The 12,460-nt window shown below is 41.0% G+C and overlaps 2 protein-coding genes across 6 annotated transcripts in view; both read left to right on the top strand.

The window, feature by feature from the left end:
- The window catches only part of LOC127052711 (uncharacterized), a 136,998-nt gene that overhangs the window by 42,143 nt on the left and 82,395 nt on the right, over positions 1 to 12,460 (top strand). The gene's annotated exons all lie outside the window — the stretch shown is intronic.
- The window catches only part of SRPK1 (SRSF protein kinase 1), a 43,975-nt gene that overhangs the window by 25,875 nt on the left and 5,640 nt on the right, over positions 1 to 12,460 (top strand). For all 5 annotated transcript variants that reach the window (XM_050956606.1, XM_050956604.1, XM_050956607.1 and 2 more), the window contains 8 exons: positions 346 to 452; positions 1,338 to 1,503; positions 2,768 to 2,793; positions 3,656 to 3,869; positions 4,753 to 5,190; positions 7,191 to 7,291; positions 8,460 to 8,567; positions 10,984 to 11,053. In XM_050956606.1, the coding sequence (XP_050812563.1) occupies positions 346 to 452; positions 1,338 to 1,503; positions 2,768 to 2,793; positions 3,656 to 3,869; positions 4,753 to 5,190; positions 7,191 to 7,291; positions 8,460 to 8,567; positions 10,984 to 11,053 (1,230 nt within the window). The remainder of the gene's footprint in view (positions 1 to 345; positions 453 to 1,337; positions 1,504 to 2,767; positions 2,794 to 3,655; positions 3,870 to 4,752; positions 5,191 to 7,190; positions 7,292 to 8,459; positions 8,568 to 10,983; positions 11,054 to 12,460) is intronic.

Raw genomic sequence — 12,460 nt, 5'->3', positions numbered from 1 at the left:
GTTTAAATGCTACCAGCAGTTCAGACATAGCCCATTGTACAGATGGCCTCTTCCCAAAATTTGCTATTACTGCTATGATAACACCATTGCTCCAAACGAGCTGCATTCTTAGTTATTTTAAGTTTTATGTTGCTGCTAACAGTACCGGTCATTGTTTTCTTTCTCATTTGCTGCTCCAAATACCTAGACAGCTACCTGTGCTGAGAAGGAAAGGGAGTTGGTAGGAGCTGCAACATCAGGTGGCAGAGGTGGTTTCTTGCGGTTAGATTTATTTTCAGCACTATCTAAGAATTCTGGGGGCTCCTTGGGTCAGGATGTCCCTCTTTCTCCTTGACCCTACTGCAGATATCTGTATGGTGTTTGAAGTTCTAGGGCATCATCTCCTAAAGTGGATCATCAAGTCAAATTACCAGGGCCTTCCACTCCCCTGTGTCAAAAGAATCATCCAGCAGGCACGTTCCAGCTTTCACTGAATTAGTACCCTTACCCCAGTGAGAACTGTTTTGTGACTATAATTGCTTTTCCATCAAATGCAGGGAATGAGACTTGAAGACAAATTCATAGTGGTACATGTTTTCATAAAATAACTAAAATAAGTGGTTTCAGTGGTCAGTACCTGCATTCAGTTTAGCTGAGGAGGTCTGCTTTGAACAGTGTGTGTGCGTAACATAAATTCCTGTGTGCTAGCTATAACCATTTGAACTTAACAGCACAAAACTGGCTGGCTTGGCTTTTTACCCCCTCTTCCCCTCCAAATCTTGTTGCCCCTTGGGGGAAGGTAAGTCCTCTCCCCTTTCCCCACAATGAGTAGTTCCCTTACATTGAACTTTTTCACACTTCAAGTGTGAAAAAGTTCAATGTATGACTGTTTATTCAATACACTGAACATTTAAATTCCTGTGTTACAGGTATAGCTAGTCACAGAATGATGACCTGTTGTGTGAATGCAATATCTGCAGCACTTGTTTATGGGGGAGGAGGAGGACCATGTACTCTTCCCCTTGTAAATAACGAAGGGGAAAATGTTTCTGGGGAGTCAGATGGGAGGGAGAAGCCTTAGAGTATTAAAATTCAAGGGAATTAATCCTTAAGTACCTGTAGGTTGAGGAATAGAGGCGAAAATAGCATTTTGTAATTGCCTAGTTAAGTTGTATGCAAACTTCCTTTTGACTCAGTAGTAACCATACTCCAGGATAATAGCCTGAGGTTTAACTTAAAAACTTCCTGTTTGTTACCTAGATAACTATAGAACTTTGATTATTTTCTCACCCTTTCACATCTGGTTTGTTCATTTTGTGCATCTCTTGAATATCTGTTTTCTTCTCTCCTATGTGCAGGTTCTGCAGGGTCTGGATTACTTGCACACAAAGTGTCGGATCATCCATACAGATATTAAACCCGAGAACATTCTGCTGTGTGTAAATGAACAGTACATCCGCAGGCTGGCTGCAGAAGCAACAGAATGGCAGAGATCTGGGGCACCCCCTCCTTCTGGCTCTGCAGGTGCCTTTTCTGTGGAAAACTTGCGGAGTCCAAAGAGATTGTAACTGATCTGACAAGGGAAAATTCTCTAGTTCTTGTCTCAGTATTGTGAAGCAAAGAAACAATATTGCAAATCATTTCTATAAAGTCAGTCGTAAACTGCAGTACTAGTCATGTGTTCCCGCAAGAAGCTTACCAGTGTAAAAACAGCGTACATGATCATTGACATCTGCTTTTAATGTTGGTCTGACATAGATTAGGTGGTAAAATGGTCATTTGTAAAGCATGCTCAGTCTACTATATAAGTGTTGTTTTCTTAAGCACTGTTTTGAGTGCATGTTCTGGGTCAGCACTCGGATATGTTCTATAAATGCTTACCTCCTTGAGTGCTCTAGAAAGTGGAAGATTCCTTTCCTTATACAATTCTGTGAATGTATTTTGGCAAACTCTTGATGAAATAACACAAGCACAACCCATTTACCATCTTGTGGGGCAGGCCTGAAAGGAGATTAAACTGATAGAAGTGGTTTCCCTGTTGTGTGAATGCAATATCTAGTTTATGGCAGAGGCCAGGCTTCATTCTTGTTTGAAGTTTCCACATACGTTCTAAACAATTCTCCTTAGCATCTTCGTATCTGCCAGTGCACAGTCCCCAGGAACTGTTGGTCGCTGGCAGTCTCTACGATATGCGAAGTGCAGCCTCTGACTGAGGCCAACACAGTACAGCTTGGGCTGGCTAAGCGAATCGGCTCCCTCGCGGTTTTGGTATTCTGACTGCCAAGGTCCCAGTTGACATCTTGGCTTAAGCAAGGTGCACAAGGCATGAAGCAGATATCCTATCATGCTGTTACACACTTTACGTGCCCTTTTTCTGTCACTAATTAAGTGAGTCTGCTGTCCAGTCTGGTTAATTGAAGCTTGACTCACCTAACAAATGTTCTGCAGTATATTCTTTCTGGTAGGTTGCTGCTATCCCTCTTTTGAGAATTGAGGCTTTCAGAATTGGAGGATGCACTTGAGTTTTGTTACTAGTCCATATAGAAATAAGACACTGATGTATTACCTATATACATAGGGAGAGAAGGAAGCAATCACCATTTATTCTTTCCAGTACAGTTTTACATTTCAACAGTACCTAGTATCCACAGGGAAACACATTGGGCTCTGTGGAAGACTTTCCTGGCTTCCAATCTTCCTTTTTATTTTTGCTCATGTGATATTTTTACTGCACTGTGATTGCAATTTATAATACAAGCATGCTAACTTATTTCTCTTTCTCTTCCAGTGAGTACTGCACCCCAGCCCAAACCAGTAAGTATGGTAACTTTTTTTTCTTCCTTTATAAGCAAGTGTAAATGTATGCTGTCTACATACATTCAGGTGTACAGCTTGTTTAGAATTGTTCTATGCTTTTGTTTTATAATACGCTAAGTGGTAGGGAATCCCACTTTGAGACCCAAACAGAATAACTTGAAGTGTGAAAAAGTTCAATGTATGACTGTTTACTCAATACACTGAACATTTAAATTCCTGTGTTACAGGTATAGCTAGTCACAGAATGATGACCAGTAACAGTAGTTGTGCAGTACCAGCTTCTCAAGATCACTAGCACTTTCCAGAGTTCAGTGTTCTTAGAGCATCATCAATTGTTAATAGCACGCTGCCTCATTAACCATAAAGTGGCCCAAGTGGGGTGGAGCTTTTAAAAGCTCCAAGAGATCTTCAATAATGTCAGCTATTTTGCAGATTTGAATCTGTTCCATGTACTGTGACAAAGCTGTTGCTATCTAATGGGCATTTGGCCTGTGAGAGAGAGGTTACATCATCAGAGTACACATCTCAAAAGCCACCAGGATTGACACCTGTCATGGCATTCCCAGTGGATGGTCCCAGGATTGCATGGGTTATGGATACTGAACTCCTTTCCTTCTTACGAGGATGGATTTCTCAGGTCAGGGCTGAAGCCCATTGGCTTGGCAGTAGGTGAAGGCCTTCTCAGCTGTGGGATCTGTTCTGTGGACAGACAGGACTTTTCAATCTCCAGGGTTGTCAGGTGAAAACTTCACACAAGCTCTGAAAGAATTCACTAAAAACTAAAACCTGACTGTAGCTTGGTGTTTTATTGGAATAAATACCAAGCCAGATGTGAGAGTTGTCTGCCATTTCCCTGCAGGCTGACAAAATGTCAAAGAATAAGAAAAAAAAATTGAAGAAAAAGCAGAAACGGCAGGCGGAACTACTGGAGAAGCGAATGCAGGAGATAGAGGAGATGGAGAAGGAGGCAAGCCCTGTACAAACACAGCCTGAAGAGCAGGAAGAAGCTCGGAACTCTCTTGAGATGCTCTTAAAAGAGAGCCCACCTGTTGAAGGGGTACAAGGAAAGCTGGGTATGGATCCAGAATATCACATGGGCAGGGGGTGGGTGTGTTTAAACTGAAGCACAGTAACATTCCTTCAGCCCACTGTTAAAATTGCAGTGTACATCTCTGCAGCATGTGGTGATCCAGCGTTGAATGCTGGCCACTGATCTGCAATTGAATTGCCACCGCATTTCACTAACACTGTATCCATGCTGTGGATATTAGTCTACATGGCAAGTGCTGTAGCGCAGACACTTACAATGATGGAAGGCATTTTTCTGTCTCATAGTAAATCCACCCCCCACCCCATCACAAGACTGTAAAGAGATCAGTACAGGAATTCTTCCGTTTACCTAGCTTTGTCAACAATGGGGTTAGGTCAACCTAACTACGCCACATGGCGCATGACATTTTGCACAGCCCTGAGCAATGTAGTGAGGTTTACCTACGTTTTTAGGTGCAGACCAGGCGGAGGCAATTCTACCATAGCTATGCCAGTATAACGTCATAGCGTAGATGCAGTCTATGCTGACAGAAGGGGTTTTTCCATCAGTGTACAAACACCACCTCCCCAAACATTGGCTATGCTGACCTGACCCATATTGTAGCTATGTCAGCCAAAGAACACTTCTGTTCACGTAGTGACGTCAGTCAGGAGTTAAGCTTTTTTTTTTTTCACACCACTTACCGACGTGGCTGTGTTCACCTAACTTAAGTGTATACCAAGCCTGAGTCTGAGCAGGGACCAGGAAGTCTAATGCTGGTATAAGTGGATTAAAGAAGCATTGCATTCAGCTGTTCTGTGTGAATGTGCTAGATTTTTGGGCTTGCTATAGCTGTTACTCAGTCCATGTGTTATGTTTCCCTGTCCCTTAAGAGTCTTCTGATTCTTTCTTTTCCCTTTCCTTAGATGAAGTAGCCCATGTACAAGAGCAAACTATCCTAATGGAAGGCAGCATGGAAAAATGCATACCCGAAATCAACTGCAACGGCGTGGTACAGATGACTGCCTTCTCAGACTCCAGCAACCAAAGGTCTGGGAGGCTTCAGGAGGACCTTCATAATGCCAATGACTGTGATGAGCACCCTCTGGCACAGGAAGAGGATGGCTTCCATAGCTGTAATTACAGCCAGCGTAACGGAGACTCTGAGAACAGGTCACGAGAAGTAATGTCGGACTCATGCGTGCCCTTAATTTCTGAGGTGCTAGATTCCATGGTATATCAGCCAACTTCAAGTGAAGAGCAATCGTTCAGTGAGCAGGAGATCAGCCAGTTGCAAGAGAGTATACGTGCAGAGATACCCTCAGAGGATGAGAATGAGAATAATGGCCCATCTGAGAACAAAGGTACCAGAGGACCCTTGTGCAAGAGAGAAACCCTCCCTTTTAGGAGAGCTGTCCTTTGTAGTCTGTAATGTGACATTAAGAGGGGGCTTTATATTGGCTGACCTGACTGCGTGAGGACATCTTTGAGCCCTGTCCTAACAGCACTCTCCACTCTGATCTACCTTTGGGGATTCCACTGTTGCAACCTTGGGTTGACAGGCAGTTCTGCCTTTTGATGTGATGGATTCCAGAGTGTGTAAACTGCTACCTTGCGTTCTCATCAGATTAATTCTGTCCTTCCCTGCTTTAAAAAGCATCCAGTTACTTTCTTTAACAAGTATGTTTGTTTATTATCATAGTCATGCCTTAAATGGGAACATTCCGTCTGCTCCCTCACTCTCGTTCAGATATCTTTCTTGTTTTTAAATATCTGTACATAAAGAACCATATTGTAAATAAAGAATTGAGTAAGCATGCTAGGTTAGAGTTTTACATACTCTGGAATCCATGCCTGCTCAACCCAAAGTTGCATCAGATACCTGAACTGGAGTGAGAGAAGAGGCTGACAGAATATAGGGTATGTAGAAAAGCTTGTATTGACATCTCAGTTTTTGCCGTGACAGGGCCCGAAATTAACTTTTCTTGCAAGGAATTGCTTGGCGTTATTTTTCTAGCATAAGTTCCTTAAGTAGTAATCCCTTCCAGAAAGATAAATGCATTTCAACAAAAGTGCAAGTGGGGGAGGGATAGATTTGCTAAACTTGTAAGGAGGAAAGATTAGGTCTGTGATAGGGTTATAACAGAGATAACATACTATAAAACTAGTTTGTTGGCAGATTCTATAAAATGGAGAAACATTCTTTAGAGACATACCCAAAGGTTTTGTGGGCTAAAACCCACTTCATCAGATGCATGCATGCTTCTGATGAAGTGGATTTTAGCCCACAAAAGCTTATGCCCAAATAAATTTATTAGTCTCTAAGGTGCCACAAGGACTCCTCGTTCTTTTTGCTGATACAGACTAACACAGTTACCACTCTGAAACCTATACCCAAAGGTGTGACTTGGTATAATTTAAATCACATAGGTCCCTCAATTAAACCATTGCTCCTTTGAGTCAGAGTCAAGTCAAAAATCTCAGCCCAAAATAGGAACTGAGAACAATCCCTGTACTTCTCTGCTAAATTATCTTGTAGCATTACCCCCATTAAAATGCTACCAGGGAAGTGTAGGTGAATATAAGAGCTAAAAAAGAAATGCAACAAAGTATTAAAACTCATTCATCAAAGTGTCAAAACGCAGCCTGGACTGAGTCTGTTGATGCCTTTCTGGATTAGTAGACACACATCATTTCTCAGAACTGCCTTTCCCAGAGCATTTAGGAATCCTTACTAGATGTAGTTTAATGATTTTTTTCCTCATTTTATTTCTCCAGTATATCCATCTTGGCTTGTTCTAACTGTACATTTTCAGCTTCGCAGCCGTTGGCAGCGCTGCTATGGGAAGCAGTGCTGCAATCCTTGGAATGTAACCCTTGTAACTTTAAAGAAGGCTTCCTTAGGTTCTGATAGTGTCTAAAAGATCCTTAACCTATCAGTGCTGCAGGAAGCTTTCTAAATTCTGCTGGTGTCAGCACTGTCAAAGAGCCAGTCTTAATGAAAAACTGTTAAAGCCAAGCTAGCAGAGCTCAGAGAAACAGCCATCTTCCTGCACTTGCACATGCTCTGTTATGCTAGCATTTCAGTGTCTTTATCGTGCAATACAGGAGGAGGAGCTTTTGCACATGTGTATACTGGGCAGAATATAGTAATTAGATCAATTTACTATCTTAATGCCCTTCTGGGGGTGCCTGTGGTGTTAACAGATGTTGACTAGAGTTGATGGCTAGTAGCTAAACTGGAGGATAGTTCTGATAATTGACCCTTATCCTTCTTGCATAGAATGATGCCTGTGGGGTTTGGGTGGCAGATGGTGGCCCTGTCCATGTGGATTTAATCAGCTGTTGTGCATATTGCATTTAGGAAAATCCACTGCTGGGAATTTTCTCCTTAATCCCCTTGAGCCCAGGAATGCAGATAAGCTCAAAGTGAAGATAGCTGACCTAGGAAATGCCTGCTGGGTGGTAAGTGTAAACCTTTCAGTGTTGAGTGACCAAAGCTACTAATCTGTTTCCAGTTGACTTTGCCTTCAAACCCCGCCCCCCCAATCTCTATTATTTACTTAAAAATAAAAGGTGAAAAACGTCTACAGCTCACCTGCAATGTCCTAAGGGATAACCTAATCCTTGTATTAAGTTTTAGACAGTCCTTCTGATGTTCCTCTACTGTGCCTTGTTGCAGCTAGTTTTGCAGCCTGTCAAATCATACGCTCTGAGTGAATCATTTCATTTGTGATTCCTGAGCATGTAAGATAAACTGTAAAGAAACTATTTTGGCCTTTGAAGGCTGTACTGTAGTCCTGCTAAATCTGTTTGAAAACTCAAACAGGAAAGAACGTCTATTTAAATTATTTTTAATAGCAAAACAGTTTAGAACTGTCTTTACTCCCTTGAAAAGTCCTAAGTTTAGGATCCTCTGTTTTGAATTGCAACTGCTGATGAGGCAATACCCTAGAAGAGCTCTACTGCTCTGCTTTAGGTAGCTGCTGCCACACACACCCTCTAGTAAGGGGGAAGGTTGGACTTCTGAAGTAACTAAAAACTGCTTCTCAGTAGTGATCAAAATAGAAATGTATCTGGGTATATTAATATAGGTTATTAACTTTGTTTACAAAATGTCATTCACCTGAACTTCGCGTTATCATGATTTAGTGTCAGCTTGAATCCTCGATCTGCTAGCATTAGCACATAAACTAATAGCTGTGAAATACATCCCATTTTTAAACATGGTTTCTAATGTTTAGGCTGTACATCGTCTTGTCTGACAGAAGCTGTCAGTGTCTGAGAGACGTAAAATAGGTTACCTGTCACAAGTCACTTGGTAACATTCATCACACTGTTGTAGTTCAACTTTAAAACTGGTGTTCTCCCCCGCTGCTGCTGCTGTTTGCCGTCATCTGAATTGTCCGGCTATTTTGTCTAAGGAAAAGTGCCTCTGGCTAGGGCATTTTAATCATATGTTGAAATTTAAGAAACTGTTTAATTGAAATGTAAAAACCAGTCTGTCATGTTTCATCTATGAGATCTCTGTAAATAGCACCTCTCTGGTCTTAGTTGAAGGATTCTCTTCCTTTAGAGATTTCAACCAGTTAATAAAGCACCCTTTTATTTATTTATTTATTTATTTATTTAGCACAAGCACTTCACTGAGGACATTCAGACAAGGCAGTACCGGTCCCTGGAGGTGCTGATAGGATCTGGGTATAACACCCCTGCTGATATTTGGAGCACAGCCTGTATGGTGAGTTTAGTCATGCAGAGTGGACCCTCAACATTCAGTGGCTGCGGAGAATTCTGGGAAATTCCAGCGTGCTGTGTACTTTGTGGACAACAGAATCATTTTTGCTGGCTCCAGCAAAAATAGCCAGGGCTTAAAGCAAAGCAGCCAGCCAGTTTTTAGGGTTGGTAAATCCCATGTGCCCATACCTCAGGCAGAGCTTCTTAAACCACCTCGGAGTGGCGCAGCTTATGCGACTCTGCTTCTATTTATGTTGTGCACAGCATAGTTGTTGCCCTTTGGAAGCCAGCATCCTGTAGCAAAGGATGTGTTCCATATACTGCCTCTAATTTTGTGATTATGCTGCATGACATACAAACATATGTGCATAATTCTGGAAGACAACCTAGTGTTTTCTCTCCCCACACTGGCTTTACAGCTGCCTTTCTCCGCCTCTAAGTTTCTCTACTGCATCTGGCTTTAAGTCAATATGTTATATATTTTGAGACACTGTCATACATCCCAAGTCTTGTTATGAATTGTCTCACATTCTATGAGTAAGGTTGAGGTGACAAAAAGACTTCTTATGATGACTGGCAAATGTTGAATATAGCACTATCTTTAATTAAAAAAAAACACACTTTTGGTGAGGTATAGCTACTGACTACAAATGTCTCCTTGATCTTTTTCGCTCCCTTCAGTATTTTATTTTTATTCAGAGCTTGTTTTTGATTGGTAAGCTTAGCAAATACGATTTCATGAGCTCATTCCTGCCTTCTGGAAAGCAAGCTGTGCTTCTAGTGAATGAGGCAGAACAGAATGCAATGCATTTCTTCCCTGTACGGTACTTGTGGTCAATAAAACAACACTGATGTGACTCGGAGTTCCTAACGTGATAGTCTCTAGCTATAATGGGACTTTAAAGAATATTTTTTTCTTCTCTTCTTTGTCAGTATCTACTTTTTTCTTTGCTTATCTTAAATTGACCAGGCACCGTATGATTTTGGTTGGTATCTGATTTCATTTGTCATGGGGACACTGATGTGATATCTCTAGAGAGCACTCCCCTGTTGTATTTTCAACATGCTATTTAAAACTAAAGGTTTATAGCCAAGTCGCCATGTTCTGTGCAGCACATTAGACCTGAATGTGGCAGCAACCTCAGAATTTGCAGAAGTACCCTTCTAAATTTTCCTTATACAGCCCACAACCTGAGCCAGTTCAGTGTGGTGACTCGTTTGTTTTGATTTCTATTTCACACTGCCTTCAGATTTCAGACTTTCAGTATATTGTAAATTCTTGTACTGAGGCTTAATACATGATATACAAACACAGTTGAAGAGAAGCTGGAGACTGAGACAGATCGCTAAGGGGACTTCAGGGTCTTTGCGATTGAGAGAACATCTGAAGCAGTTTGCGGTTGTGGGAGGAGCTCACTATATGTGGATGCCTCTTTTAAAGCTGTTGTTGGTGATGTGTTAAATTATATTCCAGATTTAACACCCAATTTTAGTTCAATAAGCCTGTTGTTCCAGGCTTTCTGCTGACTCAGGAAGAAAATGGTCAGTTTACACTTTGTTCGCTTTTGGGCATCTTTACAGCCAACAGAACCACAAACTTATTTTATTTATAAATAAAAGCTAAGATGGGAGAGCACAGTCTGTGGCGAGAGGATTCTGCAGCATGTTCCATATTCAAAGTATAGAGGGCCCTTAGTACAATTGTCTAAAGACACTAAACAAGCTCTTAAGATATGAACACTGTAGAAAATGCAGCTTCATTCTTAATCAGAAAAAATCTGCAGCACATCGAAAATCTAAAGTTTGGAGGCAGCGTAAAACAAATATAATTTGTGATCAGGACAGCCAGGAAACACTGTCTTGCACTGGCTCAGGCTGTGGGCTGCATAGAGAAGATTTAAAAGTTATACAGTGCTGCATAATTCTGTGTCTTTAAATCTAGAAGTAGAGAATTGGAGAAAATGTGCTTGGAAGGTGGTTGAAAAGATCCTTGACCTTGGGGGAAATCGCCTTTTTGGAGGAAGCGTCATGAAAACTGCTTTTGAGCTCAAATATCCTACGTGCTTTTGATAGCTAGCTACCAAAGCCAAGTCCAATCTGAGAGTCAAGCTGGTGAATTCTTGGTTATGTACAGTATTTTAATAGTTGAACTTCATCTTATTGACGCTTCATTTTGCCATGATCCAGATTTGCTTAGTGAGATGATCTTATGAGATGCACTAATGGGTCTGTTGTAATGTATGGCAGTGGGCAGTGCCTTCATCACGAAAGTTCAGAATAGATCTTAATGTCTTTCTAGGTTTTACAAGTAATTATTTCCCTCTCGCATCCAAAATGCCACATCTACTCTGCAGTACTCATACGTATGTCTAACAGTGACAACTTGAAAACGATTCAACACATTAATTTTTCTTGTTTAGGCCTTTGAACTAGCCACAGGAGACTACCTGTTTGAGCCCCACTCTGGAGAAGACTATTCCCGGGATGAAGGTGAGTCTCTAGCTGTCTAACCTTTTAAAACGGAATACCAGCGAAGGGGTTGTTGGGTGTTCCCTGGATGGAGAGAGCTTTCTGTTGAGTCACTGAAGCAGAGGCTCCTTGCTTGGATACAAGTCTGCTTGCTTGAGTAAAGAAGCCCCATCTTAATTGTACTGAAGGAACTTGAGGCTTTAATTTCAGGCACTAAACAGTAAAGGTTCAGTTTCTGTTACTTGATACCTAAGAAACACTCCCTTGTCTTTACTTCTGCCTCTTTCACATCTGTTTTAAGATGGGTACCTTCCTGCTCAGAATTAATATGATCTAAACAGCTTTAATCATTTTCCTCTGCTCCTGATCTGCTGCTTGTCTGTTGTAGAATATATACATAATCTCTGATTTAAGATTTTCTATTCCAAATGTGCTTAATTAAGCTGTTGACCCTCTGAGTCAGCATTAGACATGGATTAAAGACCTAGTAGTACCTCCACAAACACAAATGACACTGCACTATTTATAATATAAATACCTCTTGATTAGTGCTTTTCATCTGTGGATCTCCATGTGTAAATCCCTTTATCCTCACTTACTGATGGGGAAAGTGACTTTCCCAATAGCTCACCGCAGGCCAGGGGTAGAATAGGAAATAGAATACAAGTTGTCTGAGTACGTCTGCCACTGGACCAAGTTGTCTCAAAGAAAGGTAAATAAAGTGACCATCTCTAAATGTTAGAAACATGCTATAGTAACAAGTGGAAAATTTTACATATAAATAAGCAATGTAATGGGAACTTTTAGCTATTAGCCAATCAGAGTGTAGCCTTTCCTAGTGTTACCTTAACTTTCTCTTGCCCGTTTTAGAATATACAGGTAATGGATGTGCTGCTGAGCTATAAATGGCCTGTGTCCATTTCAGAGCTCTGAATTTTGAAGAGACAGTATAAGACTTTGTTCAGAAGTACAATTTTTATTAAAAAAATGAAGCTTTGTCTAGTAAGATGCTCAGCACCATACCTGTAACATTAATCCATGGATAGTTTCATTGACAACTGTTGGCTTTGTTTCACACTTTAAATAGACAGACCTTACATGAGCAGTGGAATTAGCTAATATTTCATTCCATTTCCCAGTAGCTTAGACATAAAGAACATTTCTTGTGCCTCTACCATTTGGTTCCGGCGCTCTGTAGCCATTTGCTCTGTACTGCATACACTGAAGAAATAACTCACATTATTGTGTAACTTGGTCACTTTCTCTCAACGGACTTATAAAGAATTCATGGTGCAGCTGCTATTTTTGTCACTTTAATACCTATCAGTAAAACTCCCTAGGAGTAGTAATTTCTTAAAATCCATGTTTAGTTTAACAAGTAAACTTCATTTCACATTTTTGTAGCAAGTTGGATTTGTTTTTCTGCGT

This window comes from Gopherus flavomarginatus, chromosome 5 (assembly GCF_025201925.1).
Source record: "Gopherus flavomarginatus isolate rGopFla2 chromosome 5, rGopFla2.mat.asm, whole genome shotgun sequence".
In the NCBI taxonomy this organism is placed as follows: domain Eukaryota; kingdom Metazoa; phylum Chordata; order Testudines; family Testudinidae; genus Gopherus; species Gopherus flavomarginatus.
Note: the sequence above shows the minus strand (reverse complement) of the source record. Positions and strands in the feature narration are given on the sequence as shown.